Source organism: Bos indicus, chromosome 6, assembly GCF_029378745.1.
Source record: "Bos indicus isolate NIAB-ARS_2022 breed Sahiwal x Tharparkar chromosome 6, NIAB-ARS_B.indTharparkar_mat_pri_1.0, whole genome shotgun sequence".
Classification (NCBI taxonomy): domain Eukaryota; kingdom Metazoa; phylum Chordata; class Mammalia; order Artiodactyla; family Bovidae; genus Bos; species Bos indicus.
The window spans coordinates 61,253,571-61,279,901 of record NC_091765.1 but is presented as its reverse complement, the minus strand read 5'-3'; the positions used below and the strand labels follow the sequence as shown (position 1 = coordinate 61,279,901).

General features: G+C 40.4%; 1 protein-coding gene across 26 annotated transcripts in view; it reads right to left on the bottom strand.

Annotated features, from left to right (window-relative positions):
- LIMCH1 (LIM and calponin homology domains 1) overlaps nt 1-26,331 on the bottom strand; it is a 352,227-nt gene that overhangs the window by 3,536 nt on the left and 322,360 nt on the right. For 5 of the 26 annotated variants that reach the window (XM_019962662.2, XM_070791358.1, XM_019962666.2 and 2 more), the window contains 11 exons: nt 24,973-25,078; nt 20,375-20,415; nt 17,552-17,632; nt 15,774-15,866; nt 14,814-14,918; nt 13,236-13,363; nt 11,936-12,051; nt 11,340-11,463; nt 8,826-8,903; nt 7,310-7,418; nt 4,887-4,989 (listed from right to left, as the gene is read on the bottom strand). In XM_019962662.2, the coding sequence (XP_019818221.2) occupies nt 4,887-4,989; nt 7,310-7,418; nt 8,826-8,903; nt 11,340-11,463; nt 11,936-12,051; nt 13,236-13,363; nt 14,814-14,918; nt 15,774-15,866; nt 17,552-17,632; nt 20,375-20,415; nt 24,973-25,078 (1,084 nt within the window). Of the gene's footprint in view, nt 1-4,886; nt 4,990-7,309; nt 7,419-8,816; nt 8,904-11,339; nt 11,464-11,935; nt 12,055-13,235; nt 13,364-14,813; nt 14,919-15,773; nt 15,867-17,551; nt 17,636-20,374; nt 20,416-21,107; nt 21,183-24,972; nt 25,079-26,331 lie in introns of all 26 variants that reach the window. The other 21 variants (XM_019962665.2, XM_070791360.1, XM_019962669.2 and 18 more) reach the window with 12 other exon arrangements.

Genomic DNA, 26,331 nt, shown 5'->3' with positions numbered 1-26,331 from the left:
CATGTAACTGGGCATCTTGTATTTTATCTGGCAACTCTATCTAGGAAGGATGGTTTGGGTTCCCTATTTCCTGCTGAAACCTTCACAAAGTTTCTCCTTCATTTTAGGCACTAGAGTTATGATGAGGCAATTGCAACATTGGAAAAGACCCCGGGGATTTTGCATTAAATGCATTTCATGAAAGTGAATGATCAAACAGACACAAAGACATGGTCATCCAACACCCACACACAAATGGCACCAGTTAAACCATGTGACGGCTTGATTCGTGACAGGTAATTGGCTTTGCACTTCTCTTCTATTTACATATGAATTTACAAACTGTTTACATTACTTTTAGGAATTGCATTTTAATATGCTGTTATGCTATTTTTCCCCCTCCAAGAAAAAAATTTCATTTAAATGTGACCACTTACTTGAAGAAAATAGGATTATATATTCAGGTTTTATTATTCCACACAATGAAGTTATTTCATTTCACTAGGAATACCTATGATGTAAACCACCTCTCACATCTATCCATCTCCCTTCTTCTTAACTTCAGATCAAAATCAAGTAAAAAAAGAAAAAAATGATTTTTAGCCATTTTCCCCATTCTGACTCTTTTATTGCATCTGGGGTATAGTCAATCAATTCAAGTGGATTTATACTTCTCTAACCAACTATTAGCCTCTCCCCCATTCACTCTGAAGGTACAGTTTTTCCTTATGACACGAAGAAAGAGATGAGCAGTACTCTCAGATGTGGTGGTCATTCTCCCTGCCATTTGTTGACCTGATTAAAGTTTAGTCTAAAATGATATTAACAATTATCTGGAAAAATAAACATGAGATTTAGGAAAACTTGGAAAAAATAATTGGAGAGAAGGTAGCCAGTCTCTCTTTCAATACTGATGCATAATATGAACCTATATTAATTAAAACTGATACTAGAGAATAAACAGGTTAACACAACACGATAAAATATCCAGAAATAGACCCAAAATATATATGTGAACTTAGCTTAGGAGAAAGTTGCATTTCAGATTCATAAGAAAAAAATGGGATTTTTCAGTAAGTTATAGTCACACAATTGGCTAATTGGAAAACAAAATAAATCTAGTATCTATCTTATTTCTTACCCCCACATACATTTCTGATTATCACATGTTTATATGCCAAAAAGAAAACAAAAAACAATTCTAGGAGAAATCACAGCTAAATTTATTTATACTCTTGGAGTAGTCAGAGCTTTTCTAAGTAGAACACAAAACCCAGAATCCAAAAAGGAAAAATGAGAGATATGTTGAACTACCTAAATTGAACATTTATTCTATGAAAAAAAATCACAAAGTGGAAAGACCAATGATAACTGCCCAAAGTAGCAAATATAAAATAAAGGGAAAATTTCCTTAATTTACAAAAAACTCATAAAAAGCAACTGATAATAGAATAATGGGAAAATGATACAGAAATATAAAAGGTTTTAATAGAAAAAGAAGTATAAATGGTGAACAAACAAATGAAAAGATGCTTAAACTCACTTATAGTTAGTTAAAGACTACAGATTAAAGCAAAGAGGTTTTATCCCCCCTGCCTAGCAGAGTGGAAATTTTAAAAGTTTGATGATATCCAGAGCTGACAAAGGCATGGAGAAAGAAAGAGGCTCTCATATACATTGCTCTTTCGGGGAATATAATTAGGCAAATAGCCTGAAGATTTAAAAGGCATATGCTTTTTAACTCAGCAGTTCTACTTCCCCTGTGACTCAGACAGTAAACTGCCTGCCTGCAGTGTGAGAGACCTGGGTTTGATCCCTGGGTTGGGAAGATCCCCTGGAGAAGGAAATGGCAACCCACTCCAGTACTCTTGTCTGGAAAATTCCATGGACTGAGGAGCCTGGTAGGCTACATACAGTCCATGGGGTCTCAAAGAGTTGGACATGACAGAGCGACTTCACTTTCCACTGCTCAGAATCTACCCTGTGGGGATGCTTTCAGAGGTTCATCAAGACATATATAAAAGCATGTTCACTGGAGCATTTAAAAAATAGTATTAAAAAAAAACTGGAATTAAAGGAACACTCATTCTTAGCACATTAGTTTTAAATTATGGTAAGTCCATACAGTGGGACTGTATACAGCTATAAAAGAGTCTTAAGAAGAATGAGGAGTAAGAACATGCTTTATGAAAAAATTGCCAGGATATATCATTAAGCTGGCTTCCGTGGTGGCTCAGATGGTAAAGAATCTGCCTGCAATGTGGGAGACCTGGGTTCAGTCCCTGGGTTGGGAAGATCCCCTGGAGGAGGGCATGGCAACCCACTCCAGTATTCTTGCCTGGAGAATCCCATGGACAGAGGAGCCTGGTGGGCAACAGTCTATGGAGTCGCAAAGTCAGACAGGAGTGAGTGACTGACACTTTCACTTTCATCATTAAGTTAAAAACAGCAGCAATGAAAACTAAGTACCGCTGTGGTTATGCTATTACCTTTGTGAAATAAAAACCCACACAGGTAGACGTGTCACACACACATGCATCTGTGTGTTTGTGCAAACACATGTGTATATACAAACATACATTCTGCCCCTGTCCCCAAGAAATTATTAGAAAGTGATTATGTGGTTAACTTTGAAGATTTTTTCATTTTTAATTTATCTTTCTAAAAAACCCATTTTTTTCCTGAACTTTTATCATTTATACCTTCTATTTATTTCTTCTTTTGAATATAGATACTGGTTCTCTAGGCAAAGAGATAATGAACCTTTTTGTTTTGTCTTAGCACATTTGTATTCTAAAAAATATCTAGTGAAATAGTGCATCAAAAATATTAAATAAAGAAAAAACAGTATCTTTAATCTACTTCCAATTACCTATTTTTCATCTTACAGGACAGTTGCAGGAATCCCATGGTTCTTGTCTTCAGATTTGGAATCAAAAGCACTTAACATCCTTTATATTTGTATACACAAGAGAAAAATTGCTGGCCTAGATCCTAAAAGCTAATTTCCAAAAGAAATGTCAATGAAACACCCAGCTTCTCAATTAAAATAAAAATCTGGATCAAAACAGGTCACTGTTATCCATAAGTGGGTTCGGGTTTGTTCTCTGCTGGCATCCTTCAATCGCTTTAAATTATGAAAGAAATTCAGATTTACAGCACTTTCAAATCTGGCTGAACCATCCTTCAACCTAACAGCGCCCTCTTCTGGTTCCATGGCTCACACTCAACAGGTCATTGAGGTTGCAGAAAAACTCCAATTCGCGTAAATAATAGAAAAAAAATTACTTTGAATCCTGGGACAAAAGGGTTTAGTTTTCCTTTTTAATGTACAAAAACAAAACAAACAAATACAAATATAGTTTAAATAAAATATAATTATATATTATATACATATATATGCATTTGTAGGTGTGTGCTCAGTCATTTCCGACTCTGCGGCCCCATGGACTGTAGCCTGCCAGGCTCCTCTGTCCATGGGATTTTCCAGGTAAGAATACTGGAGTGGGTTGCCATTTCCTGCTCCAGGGGATCTTCCTGACCCAGGGATTGAACCCTAGCTTCCTGCACTGCAAGCGGTCTCCTGCACTGCTGCTGCTGCTGCTGCTAAGTTGCTTCAGTCGTGTCCAACTCTGTGCAACCCCATAGACGGCAGCTCATCAGGCTTCACTGTCCCTGGGATTCTCCAGGCAAGAACACTGGAGCTGGTTGCCATTTCCTTCTCCAATGCATGAAAGTGAAAAGTGAAAGTGAAGTTGCTCAGTCATGTCCGACTCTTAGCGGCCCCATGGACTGCAGCCTACCAAGCTCCTCCATCCATGGGATTTTCTAGGCAAGAGTACTGGAGTGAGGTGCCATTGCCTTCTCCGCTCTTACACTGCAGGAAGAGTCTTTCCTAACTGAGTCACTAAAGAAGCCCTATCCAGCATAAGGACTATATTTATGATGGAGACTGAGGAAAGATTCAGAGGCTAGCCACCGGCTAGTTTCATATTTTCTAAACAGCAGCTGGGCAACAGCACCCCCTCGTGGCCCCCCAAATTTATTAATACATGACCCGCCTACGTCAGGAGACCTAGGCATAAGATGGGAGAGCAGGCTGCTCAAGGAAGCTTCAAGGCAGCACACACTGGTTAAGTGCTGATTAGTATGTACTCCGGCATTTTGGAGGAGAGTGGGGATTCACAGAGAAGTAGAACACACCAGTTTGTCTCTCAAAGACTTTTCAATTTAGTTGGGAACAAGCCCACATTATGCCATGAAACGTCTGAATGTAGGCATTGAGGAGCGGGTGCCTGATTTGATGAGCAGTGCAGAGTGACTCTTCACATGTGAGATACCCTCCACATGCTGCTGGAATTCTAAAGAGATACCTCAACAAATAAGTAGGGTTTTACAGACCTTATATCACCCCTGTATCTCACTGAAATCTCCATGGTGAGCTCAGGCAATGTCTCAAACTTGGTCTACATTTTCACCTGCTAGTGTATTAATGCCCTCTGGTTAAAAAGAATTACATTGTAGCAGTCATTCAAGTAAGAAACTAATAGTAAATAAGGGATCACTTCATTATTGTTTCTTTTACCTGTGCTGTGCTTAGTCGCTCAGTCATGTCCAAATCTTTGTGTCCCCGTGGACTATAGCCCACCAGGCACCTCTGTCCATGGGGATTCTCCAGGCAAGAATACTGGAGTGGATTGCCATGCCCTCCTCCAGGGGATCTTTCCAATCCAGGGATTGAACCCAGGTCTCCCTCATTGCAGGCAGATTCTTTACCATCGTTAACACATCTTTCTTTTAGTGTAGGAGTGTCAACTGATAGGCAGAAATAGTTGAATTGCTAAACTGGTCCAGGAAAGGCATGTGTTTGCACCCGTACATCTCAAGGCATTTCCCCCAGGACTTACTTCTGGATCGCATGTAGCAGTCATTACAGTTTAGAAGACCATTTCGAATCCTAACATCCGTCCCACTCACGGCGTCTCCAAGCTGACCTTTACAAATCCCACACTACAGGGAAGAAAGAGCAGAAATTATAAGGCACACAAGGAACTGCTTCCTTACAACACTTGCTTACTGTTCACAAGAGTAGCACAGTAATCACTTCTCTAACCTCCACATTTGTTGAGTATCTACTATGTATGAGATGCTGCTCTGTGAGTTGATTTCCAGAAATAATATACTTTTAGCATTTTATCCCAAGTCCTAACATTTTATGGAGAATGACACTGGTTCAGAGAGCTTAGGACAAGAGGTGGCTTGTCCAAGGTTTAGAAGTTGGTGAGTGGTTATCAGGTTGAACCCCAAAGCCTATGCACGCTGATTCTCAAGATGGAAGACTGTTTTAAACAGATTAAATCTTAGTGGTTTTCGAAACTTGTCTCTGAATAAGGCTTTTCAGTGTTGTTGGTAAGTTCTATTAATACCTGACTATAATCACTGCGGAATAGCACCCCCATCTTATGTTTCCATGTTAGAGGCAACGATACCAAGCTAGCCTGCATGCAAAACTTGTCTCTGAATAAGGCTTTTCAGTGTTGTTGGTAAGTTCTATTAATACCTGACTATAATCACTGCGGAATAGCACCCCCATCTTATGTTTCCATGTTAGAGGCAACGATACCAAGCTAGCCTGCATGCAGAAGATGGTGGGGTACACCGTACTGGCTGAATCAGAGAAGGAGGCAGTGGGGCGTGGTTCATGCCAGCCACTTGCAGGCAGATTATGACCGAGCCCAGGAATAGAGGGTGAGTTCCAGACTGATGTTCTAAGGTCACCTGGGGCACAGGGAGGGTTCCATTCAAATTATATTACAAGCTACACCTACACAGAAGGGTAAGGGATAAATCCATATGGTGATGTGCCTTAAAGCATCAAGTCAGCTCTTGGAAGTGAATGGTAAGAGAAAATAAAGGCCTTTACAGCTAAGAAGACAAGTCCCCTTTCCACTGAGAATCTGCAAAAACTCTTTGTAACCTTGATTATTTCGAGTTCTGGTAAAGTTTCTGAGAATAAACTGTGGTGTTAGAACATGTCATCTTGATATTACCATGAAATTCTTAAAAAAGTATATATTATGAGCCTCACAATACTCCTAGATAATTTAGGACATACCTTGTTTATGTTAATTTTACAACAATAATATTGATAAATTGAGTCTAAGTATCCGTACTGTGTTTTGTTCATTATAAGTTTTGCTTTCCAGTGATTACTGACATAATTAAGCTAATAATTTCAGAACGACGTCATTCACTTTCTCTTAGCATACAGGTAAAGTGAGAGTTATTTTAAACCTGTGCAAGTTTAGTTTATAGCTGAGTGGGGTACCAAAAAGAAACAGGACAAAACCCCAGGCCACAAGAAAGCATGGTAGCATGATGAAGGGAACGAAATTATTCTTTTCCAGAGCTAGAGGGTGTAGCTTCGAAAATCATATATTATTTGAAACATGCCCATGGGTGATGAAAGGAGATGCCGATATAGTCTGACATGTAAATTTTAAAAAATAAATCAGGCAAGCATAAGTGGTTAGCTCACCTGCTAATTGGCAGGAGATCTGAGACTAGAATTTAAGCCTTCTCGTTTTCAGTTATTCATTAATTCACTCCTCTAGAAATATTTACTGATGTCATCTCCACTAGGTATACAGAGGAAATAGTGGTGAGCTAGACAGACATGGTTCCTGCCCTTATGGAGCGTGTAGTTTATGAGAGGAGATGATAATTAAACAGTTCGATAGTGAGCAATAAGGAGCGTGAACGTTTCCCTAAGGACCTGTAACAAAGGCAGCCTGACTCAGTGTGCTGAGCAGGGCAGCTCTTGGAGGGAGTAATATTCCATCTGTGATCGCAGAACACTCATGTGGAGATCTACAACTTAGCAACTAGCTGTAACCACTTAATTGAGGGAAATCTCCCATCAGGTCAAAGACCAAAAACCTCTGACTTGGGTCACAAGAGTCTAAGAAGAAGCAAAGATGTTACATTCTAAATCCTTTAAAGATTCAGAAGTATCACTGTCCTCCTGGGTGGCTTTCTTAGCTTCCTGTTAGAGTATACACTCTTTAGCAACAACAACAACAAAAAAAGTTTTACAAAGACACGTGGCACAAATATGTCTTGCTTCCTCAAACCTGACATCCCAGAGGGATGCGTGATAGAAGAATTTTATCCTCAAAGATGGACTCCATGCCCATTTCTGTACAACGTAGAGACAGGGGGCCTCACACACAAAGGCTGTTAGGATTTCCAGGAGGTACTTACTAAGCACAGGATGAGGCCAAAACACACGACGAGACTGTACTCAGGGAGAAGAGTGATGAATACATACCTTAAAGCACTGGATGTGAAAATAGAGATTGAGGGTCTCAATGATCATCGCAGCACCTTTACCCAGTGGAAGCCCACACGAAGAGCACAGCTTCTTCCCACTTATAGACCTAGGTTGCAAAATATATGGCATAATAAAATGTGCTGTTTAGAATCCGGAGCCTCATGCAAAGATGAAATGGAATATGGAGCCTCACGAATATGGAGCCTCATGCAAAAAAAAAAAAATGAAAACATGGGTTTGTAAAACATTGATATCATGAATGAAATGACAAATACTGAAATGACAATGAGCAGGAATTAAGCATTAGCTATAAGATGGTAATAATTGAGAGATTACATACAGTAAGCCTCTACTGTGACACTGAACTCTGTATGCATGAATTATTTGTTATAAAAAGTTTGTGTTGTATTCTGTTCAGCCATGGTGATCAAATGCCTTGAAATGATTCAGTGTATTTATCATATATTTTCTTAAATCCTCAAAGACAATCAAGTTTAGTTTTACTAAGGTTTTAGTTGCGTGAAGTTTTTCTGTAATTGGTTCATTGGCCCACTGGAGCATTTCTTTTTATTTATTAAAAATTTTTTTTTGTTGCTTAGAAGTAAAGAGGAAATCGTGATCCAGTCCAACAGTTACCAGGCAGATATGGGATCCAATCTCTGCCCTGACACCAAGTTCTGTGATCTGGTGTGAAGAACTCACATCGGGTTTCCATTGCATTGGCTTAGACAGGATGGCTGGGCCCTAAGTCAGTTTTCCAGCAACTAAGGTCAGATTGCAATGATGCTGACTGTGAGGAAAACTCTTGGAATTACGTAAGAAACTTTAAAATACGCAGTATCATTTGGAAGCTAACAGTATACACAGGGACAGAAGAAACAGAAAGGAAGACAAGAGAAAGAAAGGAAGAGTTGCCCTTCACAAAACTCTATTTACTAGGATTTCCCTCTTATCCTGTAGTTAAATGAAATTTATGAATCAAAGAAAACCTTGCAGTACTTAGTAATTTGTTTCTCCAGGGAATGGGAGCTCAGGCAGCTTTTAGGAATATCATGGGGCCCAATTAATGTCCTGAAGCAATTATTAGAGAGCTTGAGTGAAGTAAGAGGGAAGATGAAGTTTCGCTTCTCAGCGCCTGCCTGGACCACTGTAAGAGCCAGCAGCGGATTCCGCCTAGAAGGACCGAGCCTCATTGTGGGGAAAGGCGCCGACTTAGAAGGCTGGCAATTGTCTGGTGGGTTTTCTTATTAGATTGCAGGTTCCACACAATGTAATTAAAGCTGATGGCCACAGTCGTGCCCACGTCACACACTTGGCTCTCTTATCGAGGGCTGATAAAACCTTCAGGTGGGTGGGGTGTGTTCCTCTGGCCTGCCTCTGTGTGTGTGCAGGAAGAGACATGGGTGGACAAATCCCCATGGTCCCCCGGCAAGCACTAATTCGGTGGTGACGGTGCCCAGCAGGCTCCAGTCAAAACAGAGCAGCCTCAGAAAGGCTTGCTGACCTCTTGTACCTGTTTGGTGACTGGCCAGGAGGGGTGGGGGAGCAGGGGGACAAGCGCCCAGCCTGGAAGTTCTCTCGAGGGCTTTTCCTGCAACATGGGAAAGAGCCAAACATTATAAGTAAACAGAAGCCCAGTCCCACGAGAAAAGACATTTTAGAAGGAGAAAAAAAAAAAAAAAAAAAAGCCCTCTTCCTTGACAACCAAATAAAAGACCATAGCACATCCTGCTGCTGCTGCTGCTAAGTCACTTCAGTCGTGTCCCACTCTGTGCGACCCCATAGATGGCAGCTCACCAGGCTCCCCCGTCCCTGGGATTCTCCAGGCAAGAACACTGGAGTGGGTTGCCATTTCCTCCTCCAATGCATGAAAGTGAAAAGTCAAAGTGAAGTCGCTCAGTTGTGTCCGACTCCTAGCGACCCCATGGACTGCAGCCCACCAGGCTCCTCCATCCATGGGATTTTCCAGCCAAGAGTACTGGAGTGGGGTGCCATTGCCTTCTCCAATAGCACATCCTAGTGGTAATTTTTTAATAAAGAGCAAAAAAAAATTCCATCTAGCAGGTTTGTTCAGACACTGGCTGTATCATATCAAAACCAGGCTGGCACTGTTGAACAGAAAAGACAAAACAGTTTTCTACTCTTTATTTTTGCCAGGTTCTTTGCTAGTTAAAGTTGCACGCTGAGTTAGATATAAAAACTATGAATGGGATGGAAGGGAGAGATAAGTGGGGCTATAGGGAAAAGCTCTTCAAGAGAGCCCAGAAATAAAGAGCAGTGCTTAAAGGAAATATTTTTCAGTGAGGCGGCTTCCACCAGTATTCAGAAATTCATTACAGGTCCACGTGATTAGGGGTGATGTTCAAAACAACCAATAACCACTATGTCACGGGCATCTCCAAGGCAGAATGGTTCCCAGCCAGAAGCTCCCTCAACGGTTTCACAGGTGCGGCTGGTTACACGTGAGCCCTGCCTGTGATCAAGCCGTTCGTTCTGGGCTTTCGCTTTCAAAAGTTAATTTCACTTGTAAAGAAAGGAATAGGACACAGAAAAGAACAAGGAAAAGAGAAATGCCAGCAAAGACGTCAATAGGCCGTGAGGCCATCTGTTTTGTAACTACTCTCAGAATAACTTCTTGAGCCCCTGACCTCCCCCCTCTCTGACTCCCTCCCTAGACAGAGCTTGTCTTCTTCAAAATATCAGTTTTTCATGGAATATCCTAAAGTATAAGAACCATTGCCTTGAAAAAAGGTTGAAAATCACCACAATAATCAATAACAATAATGACTCCTTCTACGTGATTTTACCTTCTATTATTGCTGCATATGTCATCTAGACACAGAGAAATGAAATTAGATAGACAGAAAAGGGGGAAATGGTTTAAACCTGTGTTGAGAAAAAAGTGTTAACAAGAAAAATCAGATAAAAAGAGGAACTTATAAGACAAGTTATCATCATCATTATCACCGACACGACTGTTATCAACATCACTGCCGACAGTGTGCAGTACTTACCATCTTCTGGGCACAGGGCCCTGTGAGGCAGGGGCTTCTATTATTCCCATTTTATACATGAGCAAACTAGGGCAGAGAAAGATTAGGTATCTTGCCCAAAGTTTTATGCAGGCAAAGTGACAGAGTCAAAAGTTTGAATCCAGGTGGTCTGGCTCCTGGTAGAATGATTAGTTAAAGCATAATGTATATTATCTTTTTAAAACTGATTACAAGGAAACCGTAGGTCAAATATGACATAGTGAAATTGTGGGTTCACTTTGAATCCCTTTACCTCTACTCATTCAGACAAGTACTTTGGGTAAGTTATTTAATTTCCCTGAGCCTCAGTTTCCTTATCTGTAAAATGGGAACAATAACTCAATCATGTAATTGGGCGAGTTCAGTGAGTTAATATATGAAAAGAAGAGGAGAGAGATATATGCAAACCCTTCAACACAGTGCCTGTTTCATTGACATGCTTCAAAAATGATCAGAACTATTTTTAGTGTAAAAAATATAATTGTTACAAAATTAGACTAAAGCCTGGGGTAGATATTTAAGGAAAGAGAATGGTAAGAAGAGGAAAAGATTTTTTTCCTTGAAAGAACATTTCTCCATAGGCTCTGAGACAATTAAACTTGCTTAGATAAATTGGTAATACAACATGCCAGAAAATTCTTTCCAATGTTTGGATTTGTCAGTGAAAAACATTACTTTGTCTCTTTTAAGTTGCTAAATTCAGAGTAAATATTTACTTGCCAGGAAGATCATCCCAAACTTCATATGTATTTGTTACCTCGACAATAGCAGTGAATGGAGAGAAAGCACAAAAATGCTGCAAACCACCTGCCATCTAACACTTTTTCATTTTTTCCCCCTTCTTAATCAGTTTAAAAAACAAGAAATTCCATATAATTAAATCCCTTTGCTGTACACTTGAAACTAACATGACACTGTAATTTAAACTTCAATAAAAAAAAATAAAATTAAAAAAAAGAAAAGAAATTCCACAATCATCTTATTTGGTTACTCACTTCCGCCTTTCACTCGGAGACTCAATCTGATGGTTAATGCTTTTGTCCAATGGAAGGGTTTTTGGCTTCACATCTTCTAAAATGTGCATTGGTGGGTTTGATACCTGCTGATTCTGGGATGGATCTGAGGCCAAAGAAAGAACATAACAGTTAGTGCTTAGTAATCACCTTTCTTTAAAGTACTAACGCCTGCAAAGGTCTCACAGTGATCTCATGGAACTTCCTGGTACACAGTGGTGGGAGTTTATTCACTGTGCTGTTTAGCATAGCAGCCAGCAGAGGCCATATCTGTCTGGACGATGGGGTGGGGAAGGGGTCTTACGATAACTGAAACATGCATGTGTGCTTGCTAAGTCGCTTCAGTTGTTTGACTCTTTGCAACCCCATGGATTCTAGCCTGCCAGTCTCCTCTGTCCATGGGATTCTCCAGGCAAGAATACTGGAGTGGGTTGCCATGCCCTTCTCTAGGGGTTATTTCCCACCCAGGGATCAAACATGCATTTCTTAAGTCTCCTGCATTGGTAGGCAAGATCTTTATCACTAGTGCCACCTGGGAAGCCCGGTGAAGCATGGGAGCTGGCCTTCTCCATTCTTACCCTGAGCTAGCTGTGGGTTTACCCCACACTGTGGGGCCCCAGCTTCTGTATCCAGCTGGTGGTAGATTCCTTCTGATGCCGGGTTCTCAGAATGAGTCAAGACCTCTTGAGTTAGGCTGCTAAAATAAACAAATATATTTCACAACAGGGATAAAAGCAACTGAAATGACTGATCTTATCCCTCAGGACAAGGAAGTACCAATTACAAAATGAAAAGAATGGGGATAACTAAATATTCTTTTTATTTTAAACTAGATTTAAAATGGATTTAGAATACTGTAAAATGCTTTGCATTTTCATTATCCACCAATTTAACAAATCATCATTTCTGACATTCTCTCTACCTCCTTGTCCACAAAACTCTTCATTCTAATAACTTTGAGGAATGAAAGAGCTAAGTATACTCTCCCAGATTTCCACAAGAGAGGGCTTACTGTAGAAAGCATTGAGGCCGTATGGGGCTTTGGCAGCCTATGGTAATTCACTGGTCTTTTAGGAGCAAGTTGGACACGACTTAGTGACTAAAAAAATAACAACAACGGCAAAGAAAGGAGAGATGGAGGAGACCTTTTTAAAGTTTCTGGTGACAACAGGGACTGTCTGGAGAAAGAGCAATAATTCACATAAAATGTTTACCAGCATCCCTCAAATATTCTTGACTTGTGGATTTCAAAACTGGAAACTCTCTGTAAATAATTTTAACTGGAAACAGCTATGCTGTTTCAAGGGCTCTGCAGGCTCTAGACATGGGCCCCAAACTCCAATATCCTACAATTCAGGGAGTGTTCTAGCTGATAAACCCAGAAGAATTCTCAGAGCAAGTCCCACCAGAAGAGTTCAGCTCCCAAACAACCTTTCAAATTGGTCAGTATTTGAAAATAATACTTAGATAACCTGTTGTTTCTTTAGGTCCCTCTAAGGATGCTATGAGCGTGTACCCAAGTGTGTATGCACACACACGCATGCACACTTGTCAATATCTATCTGATATGTTGGAGCCCCAGGAGCAAACATTTGTATCATTAAGAACTTGCTGGTAGCAGAGCCAGCCTCCTGGGTGATCTACACAGTCTCTTCCTTGTTTAACGAAGGTTTTACCTATTTAAAAACTAGACTATTTTTAATCAGTAGCATAAGGACACTGACTTCAGAGCTATTAGAATGTGTTCAAGCAATAATATATGGGTAATGTATTATTGGAAGATAATTTCAAAGCTGAATATGGTTTGCATTAGTGATGGAGTGAAGGGGCACAGCCCCGCTGCACACACATGGATGAACACCCTGGACCGGCTCATACCTGCCCTTCTCCTCCAGTGGATCACCTTCCCTAGTCTTCAGCAGTGAGTCACTGTTATCCTCCTGGAGTGGTCTCTTCTGTCTTGTCTCTTGTTCTTCTTCACAACAGTTTTCCAAGTCCATCTTATTCTAATGGGGAAATCAAGGATAATCTTGAATATAATTTTTAAACATACTGGACAACACTCATGTCTGGCCATGGAATAGTTGAAACTTTTTTCAATCACTTTGTCTATAATTTAAAGAGTAGTTCCAATAATTTGAAATGAACATGTAATCTGGATCTCTCTTAAAAGTTATCACAAAAGGGATTTGGTTAGAAAATCTATCTTCCAAAATAAAACAAGATCATAGGACTGCTCATTTAGGGACAAGTGGCTTCAAGTGCCCATGGATTATTTTAAAACGTAGATTATGGAGTATAACCTTAAAAACTATACAAAAAATTTTAATTTTAAATTTTAAAAGTGTTTAAATTTCAAAAGTTTAAATAAAAAATTCAAAGTTCGGTATGTGTAAATGGCTGGCGCATATTGAAACGTTAGTTGTTGGACAGTGTAGAATTCCTTTGATTACGATTATAAACAACTTATTTTAAAGACTATACAGTGTTTCATAATTATTGCAATATATGAAAGCCTGGAGAATCCCAGGGACCGGGGAGCCTGGTGGGCTGCCATCTGTGGGGTCGCACAGAGTCGGACATGACTGAAGCGACTAAGCAGCAGCATGAAAGAGATATGAAAGATTTGGCTTTTGTGATGATCTTTGTATACAACAGCAAAGATAAGCAATATTCTGAGCTTGGTGAGTAACTAGGCCATATCAAATGTAGTGACTTTCTTTTGTATAATCTGTATTAAGTTAAAATTGGACAATTAAAAAAAGTAGTGTGTTGCAGCATACCTTAATTGACTACAGAAACAACAAATATGACATATACCCAACTGGTATTATGTTCATTGCAAAATGAGTGTATTCTGTTATTTATGTCACGAAAAACATCAAGTGCAGATTATGGACAAGCCAGGTCTTGCTATGACATTTGCCCACTACCTCCATGACCTTATTTAGGGGATATAGAGGTAGACTAGCCTTTCTGGACTCTCTCCAGCCCTTGAAGACACATATATATCTCATGTGGAATTTCAAGAGCTATTTAGAAGCAACTTTTCTGGGGCTGGTGTGAGCATATTGTTGGCTTTGTTGGCATCATCCAGGGCAAAGAGATGAATGGTCTGGCAGAAACATGTCTGCTGAGTGAATGAATGACGGGCAGTGAGAAAGACATTCCAGCACATGGCATCGCTAACCAGGGTCGTGCCAACCAGTGCAGGGGCTTTGGTTGCCAGCCTGTGTGGGCAGAGCTGGCCTCAGTAATGTGTTTGCTGCTTCTTAGGGATCGACTCTAGGGTTTAGCCATGGCGGTGATGGTACCATGGGGTACAATGGCCATGTGGTAGCTGACATGATTCTATAGCAGTCCTGTATATAAACTGGTGGGAAACTTGGCCTTGTGGTCTTATATTTTTATTTTGGTTTACTTATTTCATGAATTGCTTTTAATCTATGGTCTCACCACCGTCCCACTGCCTTCTGTCACAGAGGAAGATGTAGAGAGCTGGTCTGCAGAGCTTGAAGAAACAGTAAATGGAACCACAGTGTCCTCAATTATTTTCCGCTCCTAGGGGAAGGACAGGAATTAATGAAAGGGAGAAAAAAGAAAAACAGTATTTGTCAAGAGAAAAGTGTCATTAAAGGATCTTGGGGAACACATCAGAATTATGTGCAAACAAGCAGTGCATAAAAAAAGGTCTTTTAAAATCAGATAGCATTCTCTATGGGGAACGATTAAGAAATTAGCATTTAATTTAGAAAAACAGTCTTTGCAAGATAATGAGTTCATATGATTCAAGAAGCCTAATTAGAAATGCTATGGGGGAGGATTATGCATAAAAATTATTGTTGAAGATAAAATTCACAAGAATATTAATCATAAATTTTGGATAATATACATAAAGCATAGCTTCAAATTCTTGAATATGGTCTGGCTTGTTCATCAAAAAAAATGAAACAAACAAAACCAAATTCTCCTCCCTTCCAAATCTCTTTAGTATTATGGTGAATGCAGTAGTAAGGATTCACTTAGCTTTGATATCAAAATTATCCTTGCAAAATTAGTATTAATTCTCTACTACCAAACACACAAATAATTCCCTAACAAACACACAAATAGACAAATTGATACTTTCATGCCTTGTAAGACAAATAAAAAATCTGACCTCTATGACTAAACAAGAGATATACTTCTATTCCCTCCCTTGACCATGACTCAACATACCCTCACCACAAACTAAATCTGGGAGAGCAGTGGTCTTTCACAGTCTACAGGACTCTTTTAAAAGGTTGATGGGGCTCCACTGTGAGTAAAGAGAATCAAAGATAGCCCCACACCCCAGGCAGAATGGACACACAAAGTTCTGAGAGATTTTGAGGAATTAAGGCTTCAGGGTTAAATTCCTACCAGGGAATTTCCTACCTCCTCATAGTATCTGCGTTCTTCTTCTTCCACCTCCTTTTGGGCCTTTTCCCACTCTTCTTTCAGCTTGTCCTGCTCCTTCTGGTATCTCTCCTGTTACGGAATTTCCATAGATTGTTCTGAATTGACCAGTCCACACAGCACTGGGACCTTCCCCCAATAAACCATCATGTACAATGTGTTGCAAAACTCCCTTCTTGTTGTAACGTTCTGAATCTAACCCATTCATGCACCCAAAGAGGAATACTATTTTGTGGTACTTCACCATGTTAAGGACATAAAAATCCAAAGGAGAACAATCTTTACTGCTGTGGGTATTTCATAGAATTGTTCCTCGGATATATGAGTAGACATTTGCTTATAAAAAGACTAAAATCTTCTTAACTTGTGTTTTAAGGGTTAGGTTAAACCAATAGTTTGCTTTTACTGGGCCCTTCAGAGATAAGTTTTGCCATTCCGCTAATAGAAATATGTTGCTGCTGGGAGAGTTTAAGAAAAGATTTTTTAAAAATCTCACAGGTTTACAATACAGAGAAAGGTCCAAAGTGGATGAGATGATAATTAGTTGAGTGGCCATTCTACCAAAATGGAGTCTTCCTGGCTTTAAGTCCTCCTGAATTAAGAGTAGCTTTTAAACAGCCCATTAGAAGGTGTCCATATCAGAACTGCTATTATTGTTTTGAAAAATATGAAACAATGTGACACTAGTCACCTCTCCTGGAGAACAAAGCAAAATACTCTGAATTTTGGAGAGCTTTAAAAATGTGACCGGAGTCCCTGACGCTTGACTAGAAGAAATGAATACACGGAAATGAAGACGAACGCTCGAGATGAGAACTGACGCCCCGGATGCCTTGGGAAGGGCATCCCTGGCGTGACAGAGACAAAGGACTCCTGGAGCACATCGTCCCCCACACAGTCAAATACTGTAGGCTGACTACTGTCCACACTCTCTCGGAGGCTGACAAAGTCTGTGCTTTTGTCTTCTGAGAGAAGGCCCCGAGAATTCCTCCAGGTATTACTTGTTCTGTCATTACCTTAGGAGTGAAAGAACTTAACGGAATTGCCTGGAAACTAACGTTTGTATTCATGCTCTGGCAAAAACCACTGCTGGTCAACCCACAGCAGGCTTTTAATTCAGGTCAAAATTTTATCAAAACCTAATATTGTAAAGTTCTAGAGAGAGACTCCAGGGAGCTTCAGAATAGAGGAAACAGACCTTCAAACTTTATAAAAGCTGAAAAACAAGCAAAGATTCTTAGGTTTATCGGTTCTAGGAGTTGATGTCATGTCTCCTTCACCAAGAGGATGAGTTGATGATGTCTCCCTCACTCAGCAGTGAATTTTTTCTAGAATTGAAAATTAGGAGCATTTGCTCAAAGATGGAGCAAGTACTTCTACTTAATATATAAGACCCAGGTCAAATTTTATTTCACATGTATGACATCAAATAGCTTTCTGATTTTTTCCCACCCTTAGCTGGACTGGAATTTGACTGGCAGCTAAGGAGATGATGAATGGGTCGGTGGGCCCTTAATCAATACCTGAATTTTTTTCTGAGTGAATCTTTTTTTTCCCCTTATGTTCATCAGTGTAACCTTCGGTGGGAGGAATTAGACATCGGGCATTTTGTCTCATGGACACAAAACGGATGAACTTAGACTCAACGACTTCTGAGAAGAAGCTGAGTCCATGCATCTCCTGTGCTAAACAACTATTTAACACAACAGAAATTAAGAGAGCATCCCTAAAAGAAGGGAAAAAAGCAGCAAACCTACCTGGAGCAAACGCTCCTGCTCCTGTTGCCATTTTTCCTGTCGTCTGCGCTCCTCTTCTGGGTCCCAGGCCCAGAACTTAAACTGCTTAGAAAATAAAACCATGATCAAAATTCAGCCACATCCTCAAGGCCAGGCCGGGACAAGGGACACAATTAGCTCCCAGTCTAATACTCAGATGGACATGCAGAAGCAGAAGTCTTCCTATATCTAAAGGTACTCTTTGTTGGCAGAAACTACTTTTTTTTTTTTGGCTTTGCCACTTGGCATGCAGGATCTTAGTTCCTTGACTAGGGATTGAACTCATACCCTCTGCACTGGGAGCATGCAGTCTTAACTACTGGACTGCCAGGGAAGTTCCCCAGAAACCACTTTTTAGCCTTAGCCCGTCTTTGGTTTACTTCCAGAATGCTGGTATGATTCTGTGAACCTTTTTGGAGCTAACGAAAACACAAAGTAATTAGCCACTGGCATGGGAAGGCTTTTGCTTCGTTTTTCTTATCAGTGATTTCTTAAATGTATTCATGCTCCTGAGCATAAGATACTCATTCTGTATATTGATCCTGGGTTCAAGCAAATAGGCGTGCTTATCTCAGCAGAACTGCCCGTTCAAACACAAAGACTTTTTTTTTGGTGGTCTTTTTTCCCCCCTATGTTATTTTATTTTTTTAATGAAGGATAATTGCTTTACAGAATTTTGTTGTTTTCTGCAAACCTCAACATGAATCAGCCATAGGTATACATATATCCCCTCCCTTTTGAACCTCCCTCCCCATCTCCTGCCGCATCTCACCCCTCTAGATTGATACAGAGCCCCTGTTTGAGTTTGTTTTGGTCTTTTAAACAGGTTTTTTTTTTTGGTGTGTGTGAGTGTGATTTGGGGAATCAAGTGAGTGAATGGAAATAATGGGAGCAGGATGCATAAACCAAGGCGGGCACTGGGCCATGGAAGATGAATGAGATCGAGAGTCCAAGGGGGAAGAAAAATCAGAACTGGTCCCTAAAGTCAGCCAAAGTGGATGACTGCTGTATTTAAGGTTGGCCTCCCTTGTCACCCAGAATAGGTGCTGAGGAAAAGAAGTCTCCCCAGTAACTGCTTCTTCACTACCCTATGTTCTGATGGGGTGGTTTTGGGAGCCCCATAGCACTGTCTCAGAATCCTGAGAAGGAGCAGGGTGAGGGTGAGGGAGTAGGGAGGAGGGGAAAGAATCTGGGCTGGTGGGTGGCAAGCAGACTCCACCTGCTGCGGCTGCCTGTGGAGCAGGACAGAATCAATCTCATCCAAGGTTTCAAGGGGCCTAATGACTGCCCAAGATACCTGGGTCAGCCCACCTGCCATCCTCTGCTCCCAGTCCATCAGGTTACCACCCAGGAGCACAGTGTCTGGTCTGGTCATGAAGCATCTTCAGGCTGAGAATGTGAGCCAGGCCATGAGGATGGCTTGGTTTTTAACATTATAAAAATTCATAGCTTTAATGTACTTAGACATGTGAAACGTGGGCCTCAACCGATACTCATGCTTGTGGATCCTGCAAATGGTAGGGATGGCCACAAAAAGTCAAAAGAACATCAAATTTAGGTCAGCATTTTCAGGGAATTCACTTATATAGATCAGTAACTTGTCTCTTTCTTATTCTATTTTCTATACCTTAGAAATAAGAGTGTGTCTCTTTAGGACACCCTTTCTTTCCACCCCTCCCCACGGGGGGACAAGAACAATTTGACAGTGTTGTTCCTGTGTCATTAAAATGGAAACCAGTGAATTATGTTATACTGGGTGAGGCGACCCTTCTCCATCCTGCACAGGCACTTAGGAATTCCTAAGGTGAGACAGTTTACCCACAGAGAAGAATCAGTTTTGGCCACGGTGGGCCTCTTGGATCAGCCATTGGGAAGGATTCGTTCATGTATCAGGCACTATGCTAGAGGTTTGTGTGTAATTATTTCAAATGAAGCTCATAATATCCTGGAAGGAAAGTATTACTACCTCATTGTGTGACCCAGGAAGACAAGTTTCAGAAAAGATATACAGCACCTTCAGGGTCATAGGGTTAGCAAGTCTGTAATCAAAGGTACACCAATGACTGTGTGGTGACACCTGGGTAGCTCAAGAAATGCCACCGTTGACCCGTGGAGGAAGGCTCCAGATCCGATGGGAATTTCAGAGAGTGAGTAAGGGCGACAGGCCCAGCACCAGAAGCACTCAGCTCAGAGAAGAGTCAGGTCTACAGAGAGTGTTCAGGCATAATTTGGGAGCAGGGAATTTTTACAATGTCATGTGTCTTGACATTTTAATTAGCAAATGCTTTTTTTTTTATTTCATCAAAATAAAAAATTGAAAACTAAATGTACAGCTAATATTCAAGATACTGACTGTGAGGAGTATAACTCAGACAGCTTGGGTCACCCAGAAATGGTCCTATATGCCAGTAGCACACTGTGTTAATGTACTGTCCCACTGAGAAAAAAAATTTTGGAAAAATAATTTTTTTAATTAAAAAATTTAAAAATGATTTTTGAATGCCTACAGAAGTTACATATTTTATTACTTTTTACAAATATAAACAACTGAGATGACTTGAAGTCATCTCGGTTGTTTCTTTTTGATTTTACTTTCCTGACTCACCATTTTGTTTTCAACTTTGCAAAACGATAATCCATGTCTTTCTTCATGAGTCAACTGACAGCATTATACACGACTTACATATATTCTTCTCGAATCAAAAGTTTGGAGCCCATTTTGGGTTGAATCCTAAGTGAATTAAATACCTTATAAATTCAAATCCACTAAATGCATGATCTTATTTCTTAACAGGAGTTACTTACAGGTGTAGTTACAGGTGACTTCTCACTACTTGGAGAATCCACTGTACAGAAAGAAAGGGAGAAAGATCACAAGGTGAGTGGCTTCTAATTGTCTTTCTCCTTTGATCCTCTTCAGTCAAGTGTGGGTCCTATGTCAGTTTCAAGCCAACTTTTCTTTGGTAAGCCAAGAGCACTAGATAATCATAATAAAGCAGGCCTCTGAAGCAGCTTGTACCCATCACCAAGAGACGTCACGACCAGTATAAAAGATTGATCACATCAATGAGCACCAGGCACTAGACTACAGGAAGCAGAATCTGTTCCTTGGAGTGCTGCTTTTAATGCACCTCGCACTCTGGCTTGACTGACAGCCCCCCCATCTGACGTGGAGAAGGAGCGCGCAGAGGGGCCAGATGTCATCAGGAGGTAGAGAGGGTGACACAGTTAATAAGAGAACCACGACCAGTTCCTGCTAAGTGCTTCTAATTTTTATTAAAAAAAAAGAGGACCATAAAGAAAGAGGTAAATATCATTTCTTTGGATTTTCAAAATCAAAATTCCATGAATTTTCCTCTTAATGTTAGTATTAACTGGTGCTGATACCAAAGAATTAACTCCGCTTAACTGTGTGCCCGAAACAAGATTCCCACGCCCCCTCTGGAGTCAGAAGTGAAGAAAAATACCCGATAGCACTGGTTGCCCACAACACGGATTTTTGCACAGAAGAAACAGAGCTCCCCAGTACGCCTTTTACCTGACTGGGAGAAAAACTGGGAACGTCGCCAAGAGTTCTGAACTCTCAGCGGAATGCTGGCAGTGCCAGGCGACTCTAGATGAGATGGCAGAACAGAACAAACAGAAAACCGTGAAAACAGGGGTGAGACTTGCATAGAACCGCGCTCCCAAGTACTAACACAGGTCTGGCTGTTGTCAACACAAGGACTGAGGGTGAAAGAATCTAACACATCTTTATGTATCTGCAGACCCCAACCTTTTGGGCATCAAGGACGGATGCTATGGGAGACAATTCCTCCACAGACTGGGCGGGGTGGGGGTGGGTTCAGGATGATTCTCATAAGGAGTGCACAACCTAGGTCCCCCGTATGGGCAGTTCACAGTAGGGTTTGTGCTTCTATGAGAATCTAATACTGCTGCTGATCTGACAGGAGGCGGAGCTCAGGCAGTAACGCGGGTGATGGGGAGCAGCTGGAAACACGTCAAGCTTCACCTGTTCGCCCGCTGTTCACTTCCTGCTGTGCAGCCCAGTCCCAGTTGGGGACCCCTGTTGTAGATGTACTTTGTAAGTACCTGTATTTAAGAATCTATGTATCACAATAAAACAGACACAAAACCCAAAGATGTGGACAAAAGTCCATAGATGGGCAAGTTTATGCTATTGTCTTTGGTTCTGGTTTGGATTTTAGGGGCTCATACTTAAAGGTAACATTTAAGGTGCTGAATCTCAATATGGAGGGAGAATGTGCTATGCAAGGGCAAAATGCAGAGCTGACATTGCTTTTGGAGAGCACTAGAAAAAAGTATAAAAGACAGGAGAGATGAGTTCAATTATTTTTACACACTTTATAAAGGTTACTGTGGAAGTCTGTGGTGGCAGTCACATATGCGTGCAGCAAAACGATGTATATGTGTGTATCTCTAATCGGGTAGCAGCAAACAGACAGAAGCTCAAGGCAAGCATTTGCATCCTGAACGTTTGTGCTGGGCTCATCTGTCATCATTCTCGATGCAAATAAAGACATCAGTTTTTAAAATGTGCACATATTTCCCTGAAACATCCATTTGAGCTATTTTTCTACTGTTGGGAGACAGTTGAGAAAAGGAAATTGTCATCTTTAAATGCATTTTATGAATGTTTTTGGAGTATTTAAAGACTATTTATGCACTGTGTATGCTGGAGGGAAATCTGTGGAGCGCCACTAGGCCTCCAGTAGATCTGTGGTAGCCCGTCTGATCAGCCCAGAGACAGAGGACTCAGTGGTGATGGTGGTGACATCATCGTCCTGGGGAGAGAATATCAGGTGTGGCTCCCAGATTCCTGATCCCAACCCGACAGGCTCCTCTGGACTTGATGTGCAGCCTCTGACTAGTCACTTAAATGTGCACTGACTTTTTATATCTGGGCAGAGCCCTATACTTGCCCCCAAATTAAAGACAAATCATGTCTTTTAAGAATACATTGATTAGAGGCCTTTTGCTTCTTGAAAGATACGAAGAAAGAACTTACCAAACAAGTATCACGTTACTTGTACATCTACCAGTGATGTCCTTGGTGCGCAACTGAAACACATACTTCAAGCCTGAGGTTTCCAGAGTATGATCCCTGTGTCTGTGGCATCAGCCTCAGCTTGGGGAACTTGTTAGAAATGCAAATATTGTGGCCCCAGGCCTGACCCGCTGCATCAGACATGGCAGGGGTGCAGCCCAGAGGTCTGTGTTTTAACCAGTCCTAGAGAGGACCCTGTCACACACTCATGCTTGAAAATCACTGCTTAAGCTATATCTCTATAATACAAACACTGCTCTTTGAAGGAGAGCATTTGAGAAAGGTTTAGTCCTGCCTGGCACCTTGCTTTACACTTCCACTCCTATTCAACTGTTCTGCAGCTCCTAGATTATATTATAGCGCTTATTCTGGGCCAGCTATTAAGCTAAATGCTTTTTATCTCTCTCTTTTTTTGTTTATCCTATCTAATTCTTCCAATGGCCCTATGAAGTTTGAACTACTATTATTTCCAGTTTACAGACGACAGAGATTAGAAAGAACTTAGTGGGGAAGATCACACAGATAAGAACCAGAAGAGACAGGATCTGAATGTGGGCCTTCTGTCTCCAGAGCCTGCAGCTGTACTTACAGTTCCATGAGCCAGACAAGAACTTGGAACACGTGTATGACAAATATAATCTCATCTTGAAGAATGATTTTGGAAATGCTCCAGTGCTACTGAATGTTATTTTTTAATCATTCACCTTAGATAAAGCATGAAGTCAAGTCCCTTAATTCAACAGCACATTTTATAAAACTGAAATGCCTTTCAACAGATAATGAGATGGAAAAATACATAAGACAGAAAAATTAATTAATATGGCTTAAAATGTCTATTTCCTCTTTATATTACTTATGTACAAAAAAGTGCTAGAGATAGGGCAGAATTAAAATCTAAATGTGAACAATTCCTGGCCCGGTTGGGAGAATTTATTTTTGTCCATTCCCTTCAGGATAGGAGGGCTGACAAATTTAAATCAAATGCTTTGAAGATAGTATTAAACTTGTTTCTACATTTAGAAGAAGTTAGGGATCATCAGTACTTGTGCCAATTAATTCCCTCCTGAGTACTTCCTATTATGCAGTTAGAGCCTAACTTATTTCCCAGCCATCAACAAAGACTAATGGAAGCCAACGCAGGTTCTGCCAAATAGCTGCCCAGTGTGGAAAAGAAAAGTAACAAATCCCCAGTCACAATGACCTGTACAATCTCTCTTTGCCTGGATCGATAAATCTATAAAATGTACTAGGGAAAGTACATTTAAAACAAAACAAAACAAAACAAGAAATCTTACAGTTTTGCCTCCTGAAGTCTAGCCACTTTCACATCACACCGGTAAAGAGAAAGAACTCACAGCAGTAAAGCCAGTGGTCTTTCTCTTGTGAAGCAGTCCCTACAAATCACGGATCCTCAGGACCCATCCCTCCACTGTTCACATCCTTAAGGCTCCTTTCTAGTGGTGTGGGAACGTGCAGTCCTTACCAAGGTAAAGGGATTCAAGCTGGGCTTCTAAAAAGCAAAGGGGGTGAATTCACAAGTAAATAGGGCCTGAAACCCTGGGGAGTTTGCAGTAGTCACTGTCATTCTAACACCTTCATGGGTCCTAAACACCCAATATTTTTTGAGGCTACCACTCTCCACATTATATAAAATCAAAAGTATTCAAATGTACCAAACAAATGATTTATATTAAGATATATCCTCAGTCTATATATATATATGTACAAAAGGTATATATATATGTGTGTATATATATTCTTGGCATAAAGATTTTTGAAAAGATTAAAGTTTTGGTTATGAGTAACACATTTAATCTATGATCATGAATGATTTCTCAGTAATCATCATGCATATCCAGAAACTATTACGGAGTAAGGAAATCTGACTTCCTTCCAAAATCATGGTCAAATCATTGTCAATTGTTGTCAAATTAAATGAGTATTTTTAAGAAGACTAGAGATTAATAATTAACAAATATTGAAGCTGACATGATAAAACTATTAACGTTATTGATTTTTTATCCTGTAATTTAAAAAACATTTTAGAGGTAACACAAACTATTTTCAGGTATTAAACACTTGTGTAGGTCCTACTGCGCCTGGCTGACAAAATGGTCCCAGCAGCTGGGGTTCCTGGTTAAGCCAAACAGAGAATGTAGCCCCAGCTCTCATTCTGATTTTATTGATTCAGCCATCATGGACTCTGGGAAAACCCAATAGCTAAAGGTACATCAACATAAAAAAAAGGAATCTGTCTTTATAATAAAGAGTATTTCACTACAAATGGGCCCAGCAGAACATGTAGAACTAAAACAAAACATTTCCTTCTTTTTACCTTGAGAATTGAGATTTGGCAAAGGTGACTGGTTGGTTTCAGGCATTTTGTCTAGAAATGGAAATGTCAGGGTTGCCTCTGGCTCGGGAGATTTTGGCTTTACCACCTGGAACACAGGCAACAGACACAAACATCACAGGTGCTGGCCATTAACACACGCACAGGCGGAATAAAACTTAAAAGCCCAAACATCAAAAGCATAAATAGAAAATGTGGTCCCTTCTCCAAACCCCCTTCATGCTTTCTACCTTAATACAGAGTTCAGTTTCTCATAGAAGTCAAACTACAGCATAAAAATTTGATGATCACTTTGTTTCAAATTTGATGACCACTTTTCTTCAGACTCAGAAGACAACATTCTGTCTTTGAGATTATGCATCACTCTGTCTCATTTTCTCACTGGAATTCACCACAGTTTCGTGGTACTACATAATACTGAATTTGTAATGTCAGGAAGTAAGACGTTCCACATAAGATTTAAAAAAATTTTAAACTATGTTAGTGTTAAATATTAAAGTAGTATTACCTTCTAATGGGCATTATTCTTGAGATGCTACGTAACTTCCCACAAAGTTGTGCAAAGCGCATTAAAGACAGCATACTGTGCGTGTTGACGAAGAAGCATTATTGTAAATAACTGTTATATCAAACAGTGCCACAGGGACATTGCCCTTAAGGCATTTTTGAAGCAGTTTAGCCCACATAACCTTATGGTAAATAGTTTCAAAATTACAGGCTTAAAAAACTTTTATGTTTGGTTTGTAAAAATAGATGTTTCTGGTTATTGCTATTGAATGGCCTTTGGTAGAACACCTCCTTCCGATTTGTTGCTTCTAATCAACTGATTGCTGACTGAACAGATAACCAAACTGACAACTAATATTAAGAGTCAGAGATCAGCATGAGAAGCGTGGCTGTGTCAGTTCACGTCCTTCCAGCTCTTACAGGACCTTCTCTGATTCATTGGCTGGTGGCCTTGAAGAGATTAATTTGATGGCCAGTGGGTCAATGAGGTTTTAGAGCACTTGTTTCATCATAAGCTTATCTCTTGTTTGGTCCTCAGGATGATTCAATGTCTAGAATTTCTTCTCAGTAGGATTTTATTTTTCTTGATGACTCTAATATATTCAACCCTAGTGGAATCCTGAGGAAAATACAGTGAGTCATTCTGTATTATTGGAGGTCAAGCAGGTGTCCAAATGAACTTCAGCGTTAAACATGCAGCAAAACTCAAGACCGAGACTTACCAAAGTTGACAACCCTCAAATCTTAACCTCATACCATTTTCCCCATAGTGGAGTCTTGACAGAAACCTGTGTCAGATAATGCCTGACTGTAAGTGAAACAGTTAACCATCAG